Source organism: Eschrichtius robustus, chromosome 12 (genome assembly GCF_028021215.1).
Source record: "Eschrichtius robustus isolate mEscRob2 chromosome 12, mEscRob2.pri, whole genome shotgun sequence".
In the NCBI taxonomy this organism is placed as follows: domain Eukaryota; kingdom Metazoa; phylum Chordata; class Mammalia; order Artiodactyla; family Eschrichtiidae; genus Eschrichtius; species Eschrichtius robustus.
In genome coordinates this window covers 20,638,345-20,661,692 of record NC_090835.1, presented here as the reverse complement: position 1 = coordinate 20,661,692, position 23,348 = coordinate 20,638,345, and the positions used below count along the sequence as shown (strand labels likewise).

Below are 23,348 nucleotides of genomic sequence, written 5' to 3'. Positions count from 1 at the left end.
ATTCAGACCAAGTTTAGGGCACATACCCATGTGTGTCTACCTTCTCTTTATTTGTCCTAATTAGGTTGCGGCTTTCATCTGTCCATTGTGTAGCTTGTGCACTGGAAGTGAAATCTTGTCCATCAGGTTAATGTGCTAGATAAAAACCCAGCAGAGACACAATATATCCATGTTAACAGAAGATGCCTCTTCCTCTTCCTTAGCTCCAAAGGTGTTATTTTGACCTAATTTTGATGTTAACCGTGTTTATGAGGGGATTTTTCTAATTCAGAAGGGGAACCACAGAATCATTTCTTAAATTTGCATGGCTAGGAGACTAATTTCTAATTAGAAAGCCATATTATTTTAATCAGCCTTCCTCTGAGTAGCTTCAACGAGTAACAGTCATTAATACAAAGAGCATAAGCCATCATTTAGAGCAGAGTCTTTCAAACTTTGGTACTGTTGACATTTGAGATGGATAATTCTTTGTTATGGAGACTGTCCTGTCCATTGTAGGATGTTTAGCAGAATCCCTGGCTTCTACCCACTAGATGTCATTCGCACCTTGCCATCCCACTATGACAACCAAAAGTGTCTCTAGACATTGACGAATGTCCCCTGGGGAAAGGGGCAAAATCACCCCCAAAGAAGAAGATTTAGGGTAGTGAGTGGTCACTTTAGCTCTGCAGATCCCCTTATTTCTGTGCTTAGATCTGCATTGCAGTCCAGTAAATTGGTGCAGTGGTCAACGGGATGCTTGGCAATTAACATGGCAGATAGTTTTGTTGATCAAAGTGAAAATTAGCTTGACTGCCCAAAAACTGTAGACTGGGTATACGGTACTTTCCAGAAAACTATATCACTACACGTAGCAGTTTATCAGTCACTTAAGAAGCAGGTACTCTGTTTCACCTACTTTTATCTCGTTTACATTTTACAGAACCCTGTGAGATGGGTGATATGATGGCCACTTTTCAAAGAGGGACATCTCACCTCAGAGAGGTTAATATCATGTAGCAGGTCAATGACAGACAGGTTCTTACCTGGGTCTCTGACTCCTAAGCCCCTAAGCCCAGGCTGTAAATGACTGTACTGTTAATTTCTAAATTTGAGTATCCACACTTGGTTAGTGAGCAACTGGGTTTTTATTTGCTCAGGTTCAGTTGGAGATTAATTGAAAATTGCAGTTTCTAATTGGTTATTATCAGCAGGTTGATCCTGCCCCCCAACTACTACAATTAACATGCAATGTGAACCTCCTATCAAAAACCTCCACTCAGACACAGCAAGACTTTCCTTTTTGTAAAGTCAGCAAGATAAGCTACACAAAGTGCCTTTCTACTTCTGTGCCTGGCTCAGAGTAGGCGCCCACAAAATTAAATTTTCCCCAGCAAAATATTCCAGCAGGCTCTACGCTGCCCACTCCTAACCAGCAAGTATTGGAAAAGCAGCCGAAGCGGGAAATCTTTTAGAGAACTCTCCAGAGGGTTATAAGCTGCTTTTTCAACTGGAAGTAATGAGGTTTGACCTCAGTGGAGTGCCCGATATACGGCGTCTTGTTATCGAGATTTTAATTCCTCTCTCTTTTTGGCCAGCACTGCTGTCAGTCCAGGCAGTCTTCTCTAGTTTTTAACCCCTTCCCAATCTATTTCTTTCTGGGTTTCCCCCACTTCCACCCCACTTGTCCATCCATCTCTCGCCCCGTCTTGGGTTTGTGTCTCTCTCTTCCTGTTTCCATCCTGCCCCTTGTGTCTTGGTCTCTGTCTTATTCCTAGTTTTTGAGTTTTTCACCCTCTTTTTCTCTTTGTGTGAGTCTGCATTTATTAAATATATGTACATATAACATCGTCCTTTACATTGTAGTTAGAAAATATATTCTTGTCCTGGAGAAGCTTATAATAGAAGATATCTGTTCAATAAAGATCCAGTGATGACTTAGAGGGTTTTTTTAAAAAGCTAGTTGCATTTATCACTTGCCTATTGTTTATCTCTAACAAATTATCATAATAACACAATTGCATGTTTTGCATACAATTTGCATATGAAGCATAATACATATGATCTATATTTCTCGAGCCATGGAAACAATTGTTTTTAGCTTGTGGCATTGACTCTGAAGTCACATTCTTGGTTTATTAATACCTGGTAGTTCTTCCCAAATCTAAAATTCCAGAAGGATAGGAGGATAAAGCTTTGGAATCTAGAAGGGTTACCAGATGTCATACCAGCTTTGTACGTTTTGACTCTCTGACTGTACAGTGCTGTATTGAGACATTTGAGCACCTTTCACTTTGCTGTATTAAGTTGGACAAGAATAAAACTGAACACACACAGGGCAAGGCTGACCCTGAGAAGGTGACCTATTTCGTATAAAACCACTAAGTGAAATGACAGCTAATAATCAAAGTCACTTTTTTTTATCAGTTCCTTAGCTAGAGGCCCTTGAAATGTGGTTCAAGGGCATTTTACATTATCACAATGCATTGTTCATATGCATATGTATAGTAAGATATGTGTAATCCATTTTATGTACATGATTTAGATGCTGTCTTCACAAAGGAGCAAAAGACTGAGTGGAGAAGAGAGATGTGCCCTGCTGATCTGTCTGTGCTACCTGCCCCCAGCCCCAATTGTATCAGAGCAAATGTCACATTAACGTGTTGGAAAATATCTTATTCTGTGCACAGCCCGCCCCCATCTCTCTAGCTAGGAGTTTAGTTCATGGAGTATTTATTTAGAAGCCATGATAGGAATACGATGGCTGATGGCTACCAATAAGGGGAAACACATTTGATTCTATCTTTATTTCATGGTATAATTTCATCTGTATGTTAGTGGTTATTTGAAAGAGTGAAATGTGTTGTATTGTGGTACAGCCTTTACCAGGTACCTCTTGATTACTAAACATTTTAATCATACTTACATGTTATCTAAATTTACTTTTCTCAGATGCAGAGTAAAATTCAGAGTGTATAATCAAGTAAGGGAAGGGCTGAATGACATAAAATCTCACCTGGTAATAATAGTTACAGAAATTATTTGAGTTAAGCTGGAAATGGGAAGTTTCTGCCATGGAAATAGTGAAGCCACCTATTTCCCAACAATTAATATTTAGAACTTTATTTCAGGGAGTGGGAAGAGGAAATGTCTTGGATCTCTTTCGTCTACAAAAACGGGTGCATCAAACTCATGACAGTGAACTAGTTACAGGAAAATGCGTATGTGGCAAAGGGAAGTCTTTGTTGGGAAAAAAACAGGTTCATTACTTGAAAATGTTCAATTCAGAATGAGAGACAAACACTCTTAAGATAGTTTAGGAAGGCTAAGTATTTCTTTCATTCTTTTTCTTTTTTTTTTCAAATGTAAAGTTTTGTTCTTTTATGAAAGCCAGTGGGCTCCCTCTTGTGGCTTTGTGAAAGATTTCAGTTTCAAGGAAAATAGCTTTTTGGCAGTAAGGAAGTCATTTCTTTTCCAATAAGAAAACACTGTTAATTGCTTTTCCTTATAAAGAGAGAGAAAGAAATAAGGGAGAGAGGAAGAGAAGGAAGGAAAAAAGTTGACTTTGATGAAAAACGTGATTTGGTAACAAAGCCATGCCACATGTAACCCTACCTATAATAATAGCCAATATTTACTGGGTGTCTTCTATAAGCTACTACATGTGCTAAATAATGAGTTTGCACGTTATCCTTTGTCTCCATGCTCAAAATAAACCTATAAGCTGGGTAGCAGAGTGATTTTATGGGCATGAGATTCTGCCTCCTTTCCTGTCTCTAAGGGGAACCCCCTAAGGAGACCACATATCTGTGAATGAATGAAAAGGTAAACATCTCATCTTTTCCTATGTTAACAAATATCTTTTTACATCAGATCATTTCTTTTAAATAAAGTCTGGAATAGGATATGGGTTTTAGCTGAATAACTTAGGAATCGTTCAACAGTTCATTTCCATTACTCTTTTTCTCTCTCTAGTTACCTGTCTCTGGAAACTTGATTGACCTTTATGGAAATCAAGGCCTGCCACCACCGGGCCTCACCATCAGCAACTCCTGCCCAGCCAACCTTCCCAACATAAAAAGGGAGCTCTCAGGTAAATACCCAGCAAACGGGCCTCTTACTAGAGATTTTCTGTTAATTTTCTGGTAAGCAAAGTTATCCAAATAGTGACCTCCAGAAGTATTTCCAACTCGCAGACATACTTTTTTAGGTCTATGCAGTGGTTAAAACATTGAGCCATATTTTAAGATAGAGGATGTATCCTTGAAAATCTTTGTTTCCAGTATTTCTTGAGATACTGGGAATCAGGCTGCCGTAACTCCATGACACCCATTATTGTGTCTATGGCTGCTGTCTCTTTGGGGTGAGGGCAGCAGGCAACACTTTCAATTATGAGATGTCTCTCCCCAGTCTGGTGTTTTCCTTAGTTGCTCGGCCCCTAGAAGCCTTTGAGTTTGAGAACCCTGGTCTGAATTTTCCTTTGACACACATTCAAGCCCACAGTTGGGATAGGGTAAGAATATATTTCTTACATCTTCAGATGCCTCCTGTTATTTTTGCTGTATCATGTGCAAAAGATTTATTACACGGAGTGAAAAAATAAATCATCAGATGGAGCAATGGATGTTGTTTGTTCTTGAGGCAAGTGTGAAATTACCTCTTTTGCCATTTTTGTTTAACACTTTAGGGAAGGCATTTGGCCATTAAAACATGATGAAACTGTATTAGAACTGGTATTCTACCATGCTGGGTTTTATGGCCTTCACCTCATCCCCCTTTTTGTTATTTGATCCTTGCATCCTACAGGATTGGGTGAATAGACTGAGACTATGGAATATAGATTTAGTGCAGAAAATTCCTGTTCTGTTCGAGGGTGTCTTTACAAAAAAAAAAAAACTTCAGAAAATTGTGGCAGGAGAAAGAAATTTTTTTTAAAAATCATTGATTTGGTTTAAAAAAGATGATTAATTAATACATAAAAACCATCAAAAGCCAACAAACCAGTAGATACCGTACAGGAAGGAAAAGTACAATGAAGTCTTAGGAAAGATAGCTAAATGAAATCTGTATTAAATAATGATAAAATATGGTTAGAGTGACATGTATAAAGTTCCTGAGTGCAAAGTGGAGTTTTGAATTATGTATATGAATGTTTCTTCAAAAAGAAAAGAAAACAACAGAGGCTGTGGGTAGGAGGAAGAAATAGATGAAAGGGATATACATTTACTAAATTTGTAAAAAAGCGGATATAACAGACAATATACTTCTAGAGTCACTGGTATCTTAGAAAATGCCCAGTAGAGACTGGACAAGGGTAAACCAGCAGGAAAAGGAGAAAAGGGACAGGAAATGAGGTTCAGACCACTGATAGTTTGGGAGGCAGCCTAATGTAGACAAAAAAGAATAGGCTTGGGAGTCAGCAAATCTGATCTAAGAGGAAAAAACATTATCTTTATGAAGGCCAGTTTTCCCACCTGAATTAGGGTCCAGTCAGGAAGCAGAAACCACACAGGGATTGGAACAGGGAAGGTTTAAAATAATTATCAGTCATGTACAGGCAAGCAGCTGCTAAGAGAGGAAAAAACTAAAGAATACCCTAAGGCTGCAGGGGAGTGCCCAAACTTGGAAGAGAACCCTCCTCCCCAAGGCCAAGAGGCCAGCCTCAGGGGGCAGGGTGTGGTTGCTGCCACCAGGTGGCAGAGACGTTCACTGGTTGCCTTGACCAGAGCTGGTCCACAGTTGGTGGATTGAGGGTGACAGGCAGAGAACCACAAGGTGGGGTGGGCAAGCTGAAAAAATAAAAAACAAAAAAGAAAACAATAAAAAAGTTAAGATACTGAAGCAGAGGGTGTATGAATAAAAGCTGTCTGTCATGCTTCTATGTGAGAGGTAAAAAAAAAAAAAAAAAAAAAAAAAGGATATGATTTGGATTGATCTTCCTAATTGAAATAATTCAGCTTCTGAATTATTTATTTATATATCTATCTATATATATAAATACATATAATAATAGCCATATAATAAATATATGCTATAAGTAATGCTGAAAAGATTTCTATTTTGAAGTAAAGTTCTGAACTGATAGTGTGATATTTTGGATATCACTTCTGAAAAGAAAATAACAGAGGTTCCTGAATCCCGGGATTAGTGAAGTAACATTTTCTTTCTTGTTTTATTTTGCTCTCTGTAAGGCGGAAAGTAATTCCTTATCACAGAGATCTCACCAGAGTTGCTATGCAAATAGACCTTTCCAAATGGAGTTGCTACTAAATGCCTCTGTACCCTATGCCTATTTTTGTTTTTATAAACTCAGACTAGTAAGTAGTTGCCCCTAAGAGTCATTGAATCATTTCATTCTAGCAGGTTCTGACAGAACCTGGCTCCAAGTTCTTAAATAATGAGTTCATTTCCATGAATCAGTTAGAGATCCAGTTTGGAAGCCTCTCGGCTTAGTTTTCATACCTTCGTAACATACCAAAGAAAGACTGAAAAGATCTATTGCCTGAAAAGAAAATTTGACTCCTGATAATACACTATCAACAGCAAATTCCCATAGTTTCTAGTTATTTATTTTTTTCTTATTCTTACCTGTATGTTTACAGCTTGTCAGACATCTTTGTTACTGGTCTTTTGCCATTTTGTAGAAGCTGAGTTTTTGCATTTATTTGATATATATTGCTTTTGGAAAAAATGCAAGCCTTTTAGAAGTCAAGAATTTTAAAACCCTATTTTTATTCAAGTCATATAAGTGTCCATTTCTTTAGAAAATAGGTGTTTTGTAATTTACACTATTGTATGCCTTGAACAATTCTAATTTCTAATGACTTCATTCACATGCGCAGCGCATATTTTTCCCACAGAGTCTGAAGCAAGAGCATTGGCCAAAGAGAGACAAAAAAAGGACAATCACAACTTAAGTAAGTTGGTTTTATGTTCATTATATTGGAGTTGATGTTTCCCCTTATATCAAAAAATTTCCAGACATTTTGGAGGAAAATTGGTTTCACCTGTTAAAGGTACATTTTATGGAAGAAAATTGTTTTCTGGAGAGACCAAAGTATATAATTTTCCCTGTATTTTAATCTCAGATCAAATTGAATTACACACACACACACACACACAAGTTTTCAGTATCTTGAGGAGTTTGTTGTTTTGTTTTTTGGGGTTTTTTTTTTTTTGGTAAGAGGGAGTCTTGATCCCCAACTACCCAAATATAAGTTGCTCACACTGGAACTTATTCAAAAAAGGGGATTATGGGATCACCTTCTCCAGTGAGATTTAAAAGAAAAAAATTAAACATCTGGAGGGGAGTCATTGGGTGACATGAGGTAGCCTCCTAAATTTCTGACTTTACCTGTGACTTAAAAAAAGAAGTTTTCTAACATTTAAAATTATTTTTTTTACATGCTTAATTTACTCTTGGTCACATCTTTAAGCTTTTTCCTATGAAAAGTTAGGATTTTTTGTTTCATAAACAAGTGAAAGAGGCTGAAAATAAAAAAGGGATTGGGCTTGGAAGTAGAAAATAGTTTGTGTGTGTATGAATTTCTCATCTCTTGCCCCCTATCCTTTTTTTCTTAAATTGATTTTTAAGGATATAAGTTATGTATAAATACTTTGTCCTTATAAAAATGATAGAATAAGGCCAGAGTTCTCTGATCCCTAAAAATAATCATTGTTGGGTTTTTTTTCAATTTGCTGTTTGTCTTTCCAACCTCTTTCCAAGTTTTTAAGAACATACACCCTTACACTTGCATGCAGAGGTTATAATAGAATGGCTTTGTGTATGAGTTAACACAAACAGTATCGCATTGTCTGTATGTGTTACTGCCTGCTTTTTTACTCACCAGTATGTCCTGAAGACCTTCTGCTGTCATTCATCTAGATCTATCTACTTTTAAAAAACTGTTGCGTAGTATTCCACAGTGTAACTTGTGATATTTCATAATCTTCCTACTGCTAAGTGTTTATGTTGTTTCTAGTTTCTCCCTATTATAAACAGTGCTACAGTGAACATTTGCAGACACGCCTCTCTGTGTACAGGGGAGTTTGTTTCTCCAGATTAAATGCTAAGAAATGGAATCAGTAGGTCCTTGGGGGAAGGAGGTTGTGTGTGCGTTTCTTCTTTTAATAGATCCTGCCCTTCCCAGTCCCTGTTTCACTTAGAAGAAGCTTTCCTCATCTTTTAACCAAGAGATTTCAACTAATATTTCTAAGGTCTCCTCTGGCTTCAAAGTAATTTTACTGTAAGATATTTCTTCTTTTAAAATACCTTAGAAATGAGATAATGATAATTTCTCCTAACTGAAATGTGGAAACTAAGTTGGATGCTGTCAAAAACATAATCCGCCTTTACTTAGTCACCTAAACGCTCAAGTTCAGGGTTGTCAGTAAAGTGTAAATATGATCAACTCTGAGGGCTATAAAACAACCTTAAGGTCTCATTGAACTGTTGGAAATTAATACTCAAGTTTCAATTGCCCATTGGCATAGCTTTTCCTCTTCTAGGGATTTATCTTGTAAGAGTCCTTGCCAAAATGGGCAAAAGAATACATTCATTTATTCACTCATAGCTACTTTTTGAGCCCCATTATGTACAAGGCACTTTTCTACAGAAGTGAACCAGATAGACAGGTCTGCCACCCTGAGGAGCTTACATTAGAGTCAGGGGCAGACAGAATAGATGAGCAGTCAGATACACGCAGATGGTTTTTACAGCATAGGATAAGTACTGTGATAGGAGTAAAAAGTACACGCGAGCGTTGGCAAAAATAGTCATTATACCTTTGAAAAAGAGGGAGAAATTGGAAATAGTCTAAATATTCATCAGTAGAGGATTTGTACATAAATTATGGTACATCCTTATGAGGGACACTCAGTGCCTCTTAAGAAGAATGGGGTTGGTCTGTTTTACTTGTCTACAATGTATTACTGAGTGAGGAGAGCAAACTGCAGAATAATATGTATAGGGTCCCATTATGTAAAAAAGAAAACACTGTATGGGTGGGTGTGTGTGTGTGTGTGTGTGTAAGAAGATCTAGGAGTCAGCCTTATCATTGACAGTTTCGTCAGGCAAAAAATGTTGGGTGGTGTAAAGAGTTTGCTTTTACTTTTTTCTGTATACACTTTTGCATGTTTTGCAAATTTTTGCAAGCTCATACCACTTTTATAATTGGGGAGGGTAGGCACTGAATTAAAAATAAAATGCAGTACATACAAATGTTGACAATGAAAGGTGTCAACAATATGCTGTCGAGTGAGAAAAGATAGATGCAGAATGGTTTTTAGTGTAATTCTGCTTTAACAATGTCATTCTTTATTCAATACATTGTTGGGGGCCTACTGTGTGCTAGGCTCATATAGGTACTCGGAATGCCTCAATGAATACACATATAAATAAATAAACAGACAAAAGTATGCAGATCTTAGATAGTATAGAGCTCTATAAATGAGTGGAAGAAAGAAGTATGTAGATGTTAGGTGGCAGAAAGTTCTTTGAGGAGACATAGTGCAGACAAGGGGGTCAGGATGGGAAGTGGTGGTTCACTTCTAAATAGGTACTCAGGGAAGGCTCATGGGTAAATTTGAGTCACCTCACCTGAGGGAGGTGAGGGCCGAGCCATTCACGTATCTGCGGGAAGAGTGTTCCAGGCAGGTGGAACAACAGGAGAAGGTCCTAAAGTGGGTAGTGTGTCTGGCTTGGTTGAGGAAGAGCAAGGCCCATAAGGCTGAGGGTGGGGGGAGCACAGGTGAGTCACCATAGAAAGTGTGGTCACAGTGGGAGATGAGTAGAAACGAGGTCAGAGAGATGGGAGCCCCCAGATCCTTGGAGGACGCCTTGAGGACTGGGTGTTTGTCTAGGTGAGAGGGGAGGCGACTGGAGGGTTTTCAGCAAGAGATTGACAGGCTCTGACTTATGTTTTAACAGCTTCTGTGTTGTAGTTAGACTAACGGGGGTAGGTAGTGATGGGCACGGGTGAAGCAGAGATACCACTCAGGAGGATTGCAATAATCCAGGCAAGAGATTATGGCGGCTTCTATTCAGGTAGCAGTGGAGGTTTGAAGCGGACGGTTCTGGAAATATTTCGAAGGTAGAGCGAGCAGATTTTGATGATGGATCAAGTGTGGGATGTATTGATTAAAGAAATAGAGGTACAGAATTGATGCCAAGGCTCTGGCCTAAGCAACTGGAAGGACGGAGTTACAGTAAGTGAGCTGAGAAAGCCCGTGGGTGGAGCTATTTGAGGGGGGAAGACGAGGAGCTCAAGTTTGGAATGCTGGGGCTGCCTGTTGGACCTCCATATGGAGACATCTGGTAGTCAGACTTATGAGTCTGGAGTTCCGGGGAGATGCCTGGGTTGCAAATACAAGTATGGGAGTCATCAGTGTATATGTGGTATTTAAAGCCATGAGACTAAATGTGGTCACCAGGAAGTGAATGTAGACTGAGTAGAGTCCTAAGAACTGTGTCCTGGGCGTACATCTAGGCCACGTGTGTGTTTATTCTTAGAGCATAAAAATAACCACAAAGGATATATAGCAGATTTTACAGTGGTGGTATCTGGATCATCGGGGATTTTTATTTCATGTGTTTCAGTATTGTTTGTTTTTTTTTAACGATTATTATATTCTTGGAAAAAGTAAGAAAACATGTCATGCTTCAGAGTTTTGGGGGAAGTTAGCTAGAAGATCAGAGGTCCAAAAATTTCTTCTGTGGAGCCATTTAGTATCACTTACTGTTTCTATTTTATAAAAGTCTGATAATAAGACAGTATTATACATAACTGATTTAATCATAGAAATAATCACTCAGCTAAGAAAAAATGCAATATATATTGAGAAAGTAGTGAATAATATTATTTATCTAAGTGTGCACAATATTAGTGAGTCAAATATAAATATATATTAGGTTTTAATATGTGTAAAGTAAAATATTCATATCTTTAATCCAATTTATTAGACTTTAAGTTATTTGGAATTTACTTGTCAGACTAGGTAAATGAAAAACATTTATTAACTCATATGCCTACTATTTCACCCTCCCGTAGGAAGATCATAATTTAGTTAAACATACAGCTGGATTTATAAAAGAAGAATGCTGTTAGGATGCATGGTATAGTTAAAGATGCTTGACTTCTAGGATTATTTTATTCAGTACTGTAACCCCTGGACACATCTGCCTATTGAGCACTTGAAATGTGACTAGTCCAAATCGTGGTATGCTGAAAGTGTAAAATAGACACTGGATTTTGAAAAGTTAGTACAAAGAAAAGAATATTAAATATCTAATTTATAAATTTTTATATAGTTTACATGTAGAAATTATAATATTTTGGATATATTGAGTTTAATAAAAATATTAGGGCTTCCCTGGTGGCGCAGTGGTTGAGAGTCTGCCTGCCAATGCAGGGGACACGGGTTCGAGCCCTGGTCTGGGAGGATCCCACATGCCGCGGAGCAGCTGGGCCCGTGAGCCACAACTACTGAGCCTGCGCGTCTGGAGCCTGTGCTCCGCAACAAGAGAGGCCGTGACAGTGAGAGGCCCGCGCACCGTGATGAAGAGTGGTCCCCGTTTGCCGCAACTAGAAAAGCCCTGGCACAGAAACGAAGACCCAACACAGCCATAAATAAATTAAAAAAAAAAAAAAAAAAAATATATATATATATATATATATTAAATTGCACCTCTTTCTTTTTACTTATTTAACGTGACTACTAGAAAACTAAAAATTACATATGAAACTTGCATTATATTTCTCTTGGGCAATACTGGGCTAGAGGAGGGGTTTTTGTATGACCTGTAGCCTAAGAATGTTTTTTACATTTTTGACTGGCTGTAAAATATCAAAATAAGAATAATATTTTGTGATATATGAAAATTATATAAAATCCAAATTTCAGCATCCAATGTTTCTTGCTAGTAAAATAGATATAAAAATTGTTATCTAGTTAATATTAGTACATTTTGAATTTTGTTAACACAAAATTTGTGGAAATCTGTTTTCTCTCTTGCTGTGTAAGTACCTAATAATATGCTTAATTTTGCTATTTGGCCCACAGAGTACTCACAATCAGACCCTTTGCAGAAAGCTTGCTGCCCCTGGTCTGGAGGATCAGGGTTGAGTTCAGGCTGTTCTCCACTTATTACTGGGTGTCCTTGTCAGGTCCCTAATATCACCAAGGTAGTTTTGTCATTTGTAACTGAGGATGGTAACTCCAATTTCAGGAGTTACTAGAGTCAAATGAGAAATTACAGTCTCAGGGCTTCGTAAATGATAAAGTTCTATGCAAAGCTAGCTCTTTTTTTTTTTTTTAAAGAAGTGTGTGATTTTTTTTTTTTTAATTATTTATTTATTTATTTATTTTTTGGCTGTGTTGGGTCCTAGCTTCTGTGCGAGGGCTTCCTCTAGTTGCGGCAAACGGGGACCACTCTTCATCGCGGTGCGCGGGCCCCCCACCATCGCGGCCTCTCTTGTTGCGGAGCACAGGCTCCAGACGCGCAGGCTCAGCAGCTGTGGCTCACGGGCCCAGCTGCTCCGCGGCATGTGGGATCCTCCCAGACCAGGGCTCGAACCCGCGTGCCCTGCACCGTTAGGCAGACTCTCAACCACTGCGCCACCAGGGAAGCCCCTAGCTCATTTTTAAAAGGGCTTTATCCTCAGTACCAGAACTAGGAAAATAACCAGGAAATACGGATTCAAGTTTCTGTTGTCCTGACCCAGCAGAGTTAATATGCACATGCCTTTAATGAGATATGCTAAATGCGTACATGTCACCATTACTAATAGCCCTTTCCTGTGCTCTTTTCTTGAAGTTGAACGAAGAAGAAGATTTAACATAAATGACCGCATTAAGGAACTAGGTACTTTGATTCCCAAGTCAAATGATCCGTGAGTACCATTGCATTGTATATTTTTTCGTACCTTAATGTTTTTTCATATGTTGCAAAAAAGCACACAGTTATAAAAACTAAAGAAGTACCCCCTCTCCCTTTGGTTCCATTTGTGAATACTTGCACCTTTCTTTTGGTTAGTCTCATCAAGCTGAAATTTCAAGAGAAATGAACTGAATTGTTCAAAAGTATTATTGGACATGAGCTGTTCAGCTTTGGATATGAGGAGGTGACTTCCTGAAATCTGAGAATCCTTGGCAACTAAACACCGAACTACTAAAAAAATTCTTTTTATCAGTTCATGCAGGACAGAGATTTCAGTAGCTGATAAAGCAAGATTTGTTAGCTATTTGTTTGCCAACAACCTCATACAATATCTGTAGGCACGGAGAGCTGATACTGGAGATTTCAAGTTTAACAATATTCAGCAGACAAAAGGTCAAGTTTTTTCCCAAAAATTACATGCCCTTTGTTTTACCAATCTAGGAAAAAGTAATTTTTAATCCTCTTATAAGCACAGGTCAGCTAATTTGGATTTCAACTTTCAGTCTCTCATGCCACTCTTTCAGAGATAACGGTTGTAAAGATAATTTTCCTACCAGCAGTGTCAGCAAATAGGACAACAAATACACAATTTTTATCCATTAGAAATTGGCCCATTTGAAGTAAGGGGCGCTAAGATGTATACATTTTAATGGCTCCCACAGGCGGTCTATGAAATTAGCCTTTGAATATGACCTTTTAGCTACCTAATAAAATGTAAAGATGAAATCAAGCATTATTCATGCAAGGATATTAAATTTGCTATTCACATTATTGTCAGGGAATTTGTGACAAAATAAAATAAAACCATTGCCCATTCTAAGGTGGTTTTGATGAATGTTCAAGCGCAGTCTCCATCATCAACATTTCGCCTTCCCAGGTTTCAAGGAAAGCTGTTTTGAAACTCAAAACATTCAAAATCTCAGTTCTGCAGCACAAATGCATCCTACGAAGGGGCTGTGACCTTCATTTCCTATAGTCAGTCTTGCATGATAGTTGAAATTGAATTCCCATTTTCCTATTCTTTATCAGCTTTCACTTTTTAGCATATTCTTTTAAACTGCAGCACGTGGCTCTCTTTAGCAACATATTATGAAATTATGGGGTTGCAGTGAAAGCCTCTATTTGCATATCTTCTTTCTCTGTTGTATTAGAATACTTGTGTGTTTATAATCTGAACTGATAACAATCTTTAATTGTAGGCATTGTTTCAAGCTGAAATGGACTGCAATCTGTATGGGGGGTTTCCTATACCAGGTTTCTGGAACAGACTTTGGGGCTGCTATAGAGACATAGTCTAGCTGATCACGGTCTCGGCCCCATCCCCTCTCCTGCCCTAGAGTAGATCTGCTTTTATTGACTTATATATTAGGGATCTGTTTACACTTCTGTGTAAAAAAAGGGTCGCTCTCGTTGCAAAAAAAAAAAAAAGTTTGGAAACCCCAAAGCATAATTGATTAATTGGGTCTCACAAGGAAGTAAAACCCAAGAAAATTGGTTGGAATAGTCTCTTCTTAAAAACGGAGTGGCTGCTTGCGTGTTTCAGTACTGGTCTCTCACCTTACTGGCCTAGTGAAGGCATCTTTCATTATAATTTTATTTCTCTCTGGCGGCTGAAGTTTCTGTTATTCTCTTCTTAGCCCTGAACATTAAGCGGGTTGCCTTTGTGCTCACTCTGAGTATCTCAGGACACCTCCCTGGGTTGCAATCTTTGGTGCCCAGACCCCAGGGATCAACCCCTGGGAATTCCCTGGGGGCTGTAATTCAGCGTCCCATGGGAGAGCTTCTGTGTTGTTCTTCGTCTAACCCATATGAGGATCAATTACTTGGTGGCTTGTTTTAATGGCCCTCCATTCACATGTCCCAGCTGATACTTCGATCTCCTTTTAGCAGCTATAGATTATGGGGTAGGAGGTTTTCCGTACATTAAATTGTTTTTGTTTTCATCATTGTCATTATCATCATGAATATTTTCTATAAAAGAGCTCAGGTTAATTTAAAGCACTATAAAAATATTACTATTAGTTATAATTCTATTCTATAATTGTTTTCTGGGGTGCTCTAGACTTTTCAACTCACTTTTACCTACATTTTAATGGCATTCTTAATGTTCTCATATAGGAATACAGTAGCACTATAGTGTTTAAAAACTGAAAGGCACCAAGCTCAGGCTACCTGTGTTTGAATTCCAAAACAGTCCCCTACTAGATGTCTGTCTTGGGGGAGAATTCTCATATTTCATTTTTCTCATCTGTTAAAAAAAAAGGGGGAAGGAGGATCAGAATATTCCTACCTAGTCTAGTTGTTTTGAGCACTCAGTCACATAAGAGGAAGAGTAGTTTAGGGCGTGGGGTCTGGCACCAGATTCTTCAGGCTTCCTGGCTGTACCACTTCCAGGCTGTGTGACGTTGGGCAAATTACTTAACCTCTCTGTGCCTTTGTTTTCCAGTCTGTAACATGGGGATAATATTAGTGCCTACCGATTAAGGTTGTTATGGTTAAATGAGCTGTAAAGCACTTTGAAAAGTACCTGTCATGCAGTAAATGCTGTTTAAAGATAGCTATGGTAATTACCACGTTAAGTCCTTAACACAATGCCCGCTCCATTGTTTGAACTGCATTCTAAACTTTTCCCAGCATATTCATAGAAAGTGCCTCCTTCGATTCTAACAACATACCTATGAGCCTGCTCATACAAGCATGGTATCACTGTTTTGTAGATGAGGAGGTGGAGATCGGAGAGAGGTTGATATTCATGGTAATATTCATGATAAAACCCAAGGATGCCATTTTTATGCCGCATACAATCAAGTAGTGGGATCTCACAGAATTTTTTTTTTAATCATAACTTATTCTATCTGAGTGAGTTAACTTTTATAGTCCTAGAAATCTATAACTATTGAATATAGTGTTTAAGAGTATTGACTTTGTCATCAGCAGACCTAAATTTAAGTCCTGACTCCACCTTCACGTAGCTCTGGGACTGAAGGCAAGTTGAATCATCTCTGATTCAACACGTGCACAACGTCCCTCTGACTCCAGGCGCCTGTCCGGGTAAAAGAAGATAACGTAGAAGTTATGGGTGGACGGTGTCCAGCGCGTTGCCAGCACTCAATGAATGATAGCGATTCTCAACTTCTAATTGTTATCTCACCTTTAGAAACTGAATGCTCTGAATATTGAATTTTCATGGAGCCTCCAATCCTAAAACAGTCTGTTTCCTTCCATTTTCATCCCAGAGACATGCGCTGGAACAAGGGAACCATTTTAAAAGCATCTGTGGACTATATCCGGAAGTTGCAACGGGAACAGCAACGTGCTAAAGAGCTTGAAAACAGACAGAAGAAGCTGGAGCACGCCAACCGGCACTTGTTACTCAGAATACAGGTACCAGGCGTGTGCAGGGTGAAGGTGACTACATGTTAGTGACTTGAAGATGGCAGAAGAAGTATAATGAGCCATGAGGGAGTTGATTTATGTGATCCTAATACAGTCTGTACTCATTATTTGTGGATTCCGCTTTGTGATTTTTGTTTCCTCGTAAAAATTTATTTGAAACCCCCAAATCGACACTTGTGGCACTTTCACGCTCATTTGCAGACATGTGCAGCATGGCAAATGTGACTTGGCTGGTGCGTTTGCTCCTAGTTAACTTAGGTTGGGCAAGGCGATGCTCTGTCTTCTTGTTTCAGCTCATACTGAAACAAGTGTCCTTTTTTGCTGTCTATTTAGTGCCATGTGTTTCACATTTTTGTGGGTTTTTTGGGTGATTTGCTGTTTAAAGTGGCCTCTGAGCATGGCCCCGAAATGCTTTCGCATCTTCCTAAGCACAGGGAGGCTGTGATGTGCCTTATGGAGAGAAGTTTCATTCAGGCATGAGTTGTGGTCCTGTTGGCCTTGAGTTTAATATTAATGAATCAATGATATGTAGTTAACAAGGTGACTTTAAACAGAAACACGTATAAAACAAAGTTACATGTTGATTGGTTGGTGAAATGTTGTGTGCAGATGCTTGCAGGACTGTAATCCTCTGTTTCCTCCAGGAACAATGGTTCGGCATTCACTAATTCAGTGTTCATAGCAACTCTGTAGCGCGTCTTTGGCCATTCATGCTCCTGTGACAAAAACACCATAGACTGGGTGGCTTACACAACAAGCATTTATTTTTCACAGTTCTGGAGGCTGGGAAATCTATGATCAAGGTACTGGCAGATTCGTTGTGTGATGAGGGCCTGCTTCTTTGTTCATAGATAGCTGTCTTCTTGCTGTAACTTTACAGGGCAAAAGGGGTGAGGGACCTCTCTGGGGTCTCTTTCATAAGGACCCTTATCCCATTCATGAAGGCCTCCCGCCTGTGACCTAATCACCTCCCAAAGCCCTACCTCCCAATACCGCATTGGGAATTAGGTTTCAGCATGTAAACTTTGGGGAGCATAGACTTCAGTCCATAGCCATCACTACTACAAATCATGAGAATCGAGAGTAGTTGTTAAATACAAAGATACCTTAGTATTGAGTGGGGTGCAGTCCATGGTCAAAGCTCATGTTTACAGGGAACCTGGGACACCCAGAAGGTCTTATCATCAGGGTATAAATTTTGGAAATAGTTACAGATGATGAAGCTATACCATATGTATCTTTAGCTTACACACTCTTAAAGGGAGAGATACTAATTTTAATTCTACACGTAATTCATCTGTCATTCCATTTAAGGGGCATACATACCAACATAACCATGAGATGGGGGATCCCTGCCATATCAGCGCCTGGTGCTTTGTCATCACTTGGCTTTTCATGCTGAATATAAAGATGCAACTTCCTCTGGAACTGTCTTGAAGGAGAGAGAGAAAAACTGACTCCTTGCTAATGACTAAAGGAGTTGGCTAGGGTTATTTTAATTTACTTGCTGACTTTGAACACAACCAGCCCATAAGGGTCGATGACGTTGTATCTTCTTCTTAAGTAGATGGACCCACTTGTACCCAGTTTCGCCATAGAGCAATGGTTGGTTTTCAGGTTTCCAATGCAACTAACGATGGAGTGGCAGCGTAGAGTATGGCACTTTAGAGACTGCCTGGTGGTGGTTATTCCCTGATGTTGAACTTATTTAACAGAGTCGTTGACTTCTGATTTCCAAGCTTGTTAATACCCCACAACACTGTGGACATTTCTAGATGTCACGTCTCTCATGTCATGGCAGTGGTCTTCAGCCCTGGGTCAGAGAGACAGAAGGTGGTTCTCCTCCAGGGGGTGCCTTTTGGAATCTTGGTAGTGAAACAGAGGTTATGTGTCATTTGAAAATCCCCCTTCCCTGCTTTCTCTTTTTTTGGCTTTTGCTGCTGGTTTTATGTTCCATCTCTTCAGTAATCAGACACGGGTCTTTAGTCTCTTGTACTTAGTATATATACCTATTTATAAAAGCAACTTGTACTAATGCGTCATTTCTTCATACAAATAATAAAATACAATAACTGTTTTGAAGGACAGGCTAGGTTTTGTTTTAAGGTTTCAAACGTATATACTTGTGTGAAATACGAATACCGTGAAAAATATGAATTGGAAGTTGCATGGTGACGATGTCTTGGGTTTCTTCCAGTGTCAGTGAAGCAGCCTTTAGAACTTCTGTGTATCATGGAAAACATTATTAATTAGGAAAGCTGTGCTGTGCAATGAGCCTGAGTTCTCTAGGTGAGATCTATCACATTATTTAGCAATCTAAGTAACACTTTATTCAGCTGGTAAACATTTTAAATTAAACAACAAAAGATTAGAGTAAGATGGATGCCTCTCTTAACCCAACTCTTTTTTTATTTACGACACACTACACGTGTGAGAGTGCTGTTCTTATTACGTGGGCGTAGGTTTACAGTTGTGCATGTGTTCAGCTTGGGCCTAAGGGGTTCCTTTCGTTTTCACCCTAAGTGATACATGCAAAACTGTTCACAGAATAAAGAGCATGAAGCCTTACTGTCACTGGGACTGCGATTTTGTCAAGCAGCCCAGGGCTTTGAGATGATGCCCAAGGAGACTTGCGTGTCTGGAGACTGTGTGAAGGAACATGCAGATACTGGTGTGACATCTCAGCCTCCCATCTCTTGTACTGCATCTCGAGGAAGACCTTGCTAATCAAACATCCTTTAGTGCAGGCTGAACACAACTTTTCAGGAACATGTGTTTCTAGGCTTGTGGGCAAAGGTTGAAAGGTTGTGTCCTGTTGGAGAGTACATTTCCCCCTCTCATGACGCAAGGTGACTTGCTTCAAATGTATATTCTGTTATTTTTATTGTACCACAAACATAGGAAGACGGCATTGGCTTGTAGAAGCAAATTGCTCTTCAGGATCAATTGGGGTCTTTACGGTTCATTGTAGGAGGGTGGTCTAGGCATACTCAGAAAGGGAAAAGGAAAAGAGCTTGTTTGGAAGGTATTTGAAATGAGGCACTGGGGCAAGTCTCTGACACTCAGGAAGTGAATTAGGCACCTAGGGCTGCCATTACGAATACCACAGACTAGACAGCTTACACAACAGAGATTTATTTTCTCCCAGTTCTGGAGACTAGAAATCCAAGATCAAGGTGTGGGTAAGGTTGGTTTTTCTGTGGCTTTTGTCCTAAGCCACCTTTTCCCTGTGTTCTCCCAATCTTGTGGCTTTTCCTATGTGTGTGTCTGCGTCCTCATCTCCCCTCACCGATATTAGATGAGGACCTACCCTAAGGATCTCATTTTAACCTAATCACCTCTTGAAAGACACTATCTCCATGTACAGTCACATTCTGAGGTCCTGGAGGTTAGGATTTCAACATAAGATTTTGGGGAGGGGACACAATTCAGTCCATAATAGGAAGGATGTGAAGAAAGTGTAGGAACAGATTGAGGACTTTCTTGTGGAATTAAAAAAAAAAAAAACAACTCCCTTTGCCTTGGTGAGATGGGTTAAATGATGCATCCCAAACTTCAGTTACTTGTATGGAATTTTCATCACTTTTGCCATTACTGTGCAATCGTTATTAGTTCCCAGTGCCCTTAATATCTTAGTAACTTTTTCATTGCACCTTAGACCGAAAAAATACCTACCATTTCCTTGTTAGGTGCTAACAACTTAGTAGCCATTTGAAAATATAAAACATATAAATTGAAAGAAAAATCGCATTTTAATTTCATTTTTAAATAGCCACGTTACTTACTAGTGAGATATGTGTGCCTGTGAGGCACTGCACAGCTTCTCCAACCCTGGAGTCAGACTGGACACTGCCACCCTCGTTTCCCATTCCACACTGATTTTCATGCAGGAGTTGGTTTTTTCTTTTTTTCATTTTTTTTTTTTTTTTTAATCACAGCAACTACCTGAGACCCGGCTTTGTGCTGATATGATGTGATGGAAACAATGTAACACAATCTAATACTAAAACTGTAAAACTGTCTTGAGTTTGATCATTCTCACAGTAGGGTGCATTCCCCTTGAAACTTTAAAAATATCCCCAGTGTCCTGGGAGTTCATTATAGTACCCGTAGATATCTCTGCACAGTGTAGGGACCGTAGACCTGTACTATCTACTGATTATTTTCCTTCAATCAGCTCACATTTTGATATTTTATTTTTACATTTTTTAACTTATCCTCCCTGTTAACATTAACATCTATGAGAAACTGTCTCTGTATTTCATACATAATAAAATCCATATACCACCTAAAAATCATTTACTGTATTACCAGTGATACTCTATGTACTTTAAGAAATACGGTGTTTATTAATTTGAAAGAGCAAAAAATTTTTATTTTCACAATTTATTTTTTTGCAAACGTATGATTTTTTAAAATTAATTAATTAATTTATTATTTATGTTTGGCTGCGTTGGGTCTTTGTTGCTGCGCGCGGGCTTTCTCTAGTTGCGGTGCGCGGGCTGCTCCTTGCGGTGGCTTCTCTTGTTGCAGAGCATGGGCTGTAGGCGCGCGAGCTTCAGTAGTTGTGGCACGCAGGCTCAGTAGTTGTGGCTCGCAGGCTCTAGAGCGCAGGCTCTGTAGCTGTGGCACACGGGCTTAGTTGCTCCGCAGCATGTGGGATCTTCCCGGACCAGGGCTCGAACCCGTGTCCCCTGCATTGGCAGGCGGATTCTTAACCACTGCGCTACCAGGGAAGTCCCTGATATTTTTAAAATACTTTTTAAAGCAATTTCAGGTTCAGAGCAAAATTGAGCCGAAGGTGTGGAGAGTTCCCGTATACCTCCTGCTCCCACACGTATATAGCCTCCCCCAATATTAATATCCCCACCAGAGTGGGGCATTTCAACACTAGATGAACCTATAGCGACACATCATTATCACCCAAAGTCCCTACTTGACATTAGGGTTCACTGTTGGCGTTGCACACCTTCTGAGTTTGGACGAATGCGTAACGACATGTAACCGTCATTATAGTATCATGTATTGTACAGTAGTTTCACTGTCCTACAATCCTCTGTGCACCACCTCTTTAAGTTTCTGATTTTTATTTTACTTTTAGGAACTTGAAATGCAGGCTCGAGCTCATGGACTTTCCCTTATTCCATCCACGGGTCTCTGCTCTCCAGATTTGGTGAGTCGGATCATCAAGCAGGAACCCGCTCTTGAGAACTGCAGCCAAGACCTCCTCCAACAGCACGCAGACCTAACATGTACAACGACCCTGGATCTCACAGACGGCACCATCACCTTCAACAACAACTTTGGAGCTGGGACCGAGAGCAGCCAAGCCTATAGCGTTCCCACGAAAATGGGATCCAAACTGGAAGACATCCTCATGGACGATACTCTCTCTCCTGTTGGCATAACTGATCCACTTCTTTCCTCGGTGTCCCCTGGGGCATCCAAAACCAGCAGCCGAAGGAGCAGCGTGAGCATGGAAGAAACCGAGCACGCTTGCTAGCAGGTTCTCCCTGCTCCGCATTCTCACAAACTGCTCCCTTTCTTGATTAGCAGATTTAATAATTTACCTGAAGGGGTTTTATTGATCATTTTCCTTTAATATGAAAAAATTTTTTTTCATGCTTTATCAATAGCCCAGGATATATTTTATTTTTAGAATTTTGTGAAACAGACTTGTATATTCTATTTTACAACTACAAATGCCTCCAAAGTACTGTATGGTAATGTACAGTATCTGTGAACTGAATTCACCCCAGATTTTGGCTTTCAGAGCAAGAGGATTTTTGCATCAGAGAAATTTCTGTCCATTTTTATTCAGGGGAAACTTGGTTTGCTCTTTGCATGCCTGTGACTTCCTTGGAAATGAAATGTAAAGTTTAATTGAAAGAATGTAAAGCAACGAAAAGAAAAGAGAAAGAGAGAGAGGAGGAGGGTGGGGAAGAAAAGAAGAAAAAGAAATCCATACTAACACTTTTCCATTTTGTAAATGTATTGATTCATTGGTACTGCCTTAAAGATACAGTACCCTTTTAGCATCATTTAGTCTTTATACTGCAAACTATTTAAAGAAATACTATATTCCATAAAAGAAAAAAAAATGCACCCATTTTCATGTGTATTGTCTGGTTAGAAAATGTAACTGATACCTTAGGTGCAACTGAAATTGAAGGGAGATATAGACCAAGGCTCTGAAACATGGGGTCTCATCTTGTTCTCATTCATTCTGTGCTCTGTTACAGTTTTCCTCATCAGGGAGTGTGATTCAATTTTTCATAAGATATATTTTATTTTGAAATGGAAATTAATGTCCTCTCAAAGTAAAATGTTGAGGAGCACTGAAAGATTTCCTCTTTTTTTTTTTTTTCCTCTTCAATTTCGCTTTTGATAAGAAAACCAAACTGGGCACATTTCTAATTGGCTTTACTATTTTTATTTTTAAATTATGTTTTACTGTTCATTTGATTTGTACAGATTCTTTATTATCATTATTCTTTTCAATATGTTTGTATTAATTTGTAAGAATATGCATCTTAAAATGGCAAGTTTTCGATATTTTTACAACTCACTGGTGGTTTTCCGCATTCTTTGTACACACATGAAAGAAAACTTTTACGCAAGGTCTTGCGTTTAAAGAGAGCTTTGTGAATATTTTGTATATTACAGTCTCAGAACTATTTTCCACACATTTAAGCTGTAGTATAAATAGGCTAAAACCGGCTTTCTAGAGAGAAACAACTTACATATTTATTTTTAGTGATATAAAACTAGCAATATCCTTGGAGAATGATAACCATAGTGTTAATATGCCCGTTATGGTGATTTAAATTGGGGTTTATTTCAGCAAACCTGCTGAATGGTTTTTAAGGAGAGAAATACTGTATTGGCCAATTACTGTTACTTGATAACAATGTTTTAACAAACAGCAATGTTGTAAAGTTAGTTTCAGTGCATTATCTACTTGTATAGTCCTATGCAATAACAGTAGTGTTACATATATTCTATCAGGCCTAGATGTTTTATACAGATGACAAAT

The 23,348-nt window shown here is 39.0% G+C and overlaps 1 protein-coding gene across 13 annotated transcripts in view; it reads left to right on the top strand.

The window, feature by feature from the left end:
• Positions 1-22,764, top strand: part of MITF (melanocyte inducing transcription factor) — a 220,717-nt gene extending 197,953 nt beyond the window's left edge. For 6 of the 13 annotated variants that reach the window (XM_068557786.1, XM_068557785.1, XM_068557796.1 and 3 more), the window contains 5 exons: positions 3,955-4,072; positions 6,822-6,896; positions 12,794-12,869; positions 16,153-16,324; positions 21,414-22,764. In XM_068557786.1, coding sequence (XP_068413887.1) covers positions 3,955-4,072; positions 6,822-6,896; positions 12,794-12,869; positions 16,153-16,324; positions 21,414-21,815 — 843 coding nt within the window. In that variant the 3' untranslated portion in view covers positions 21,816-22,764. The remainder of the gene's footprint in view (positions 1-3,954; positions 4,073-6,821; positions 6,897-12,793; positions 12,870-16,152; positions 16,325-21,413) is intronic. The other 7 variants (XM_068557793.1, XM_068557792.1, XM_068557794.1 and 4 more) reach the window with 3 other exon arrangements.
• The last annotated feature ends 584 nt before the right edge of the window (positions 22,765-23,348 follow it).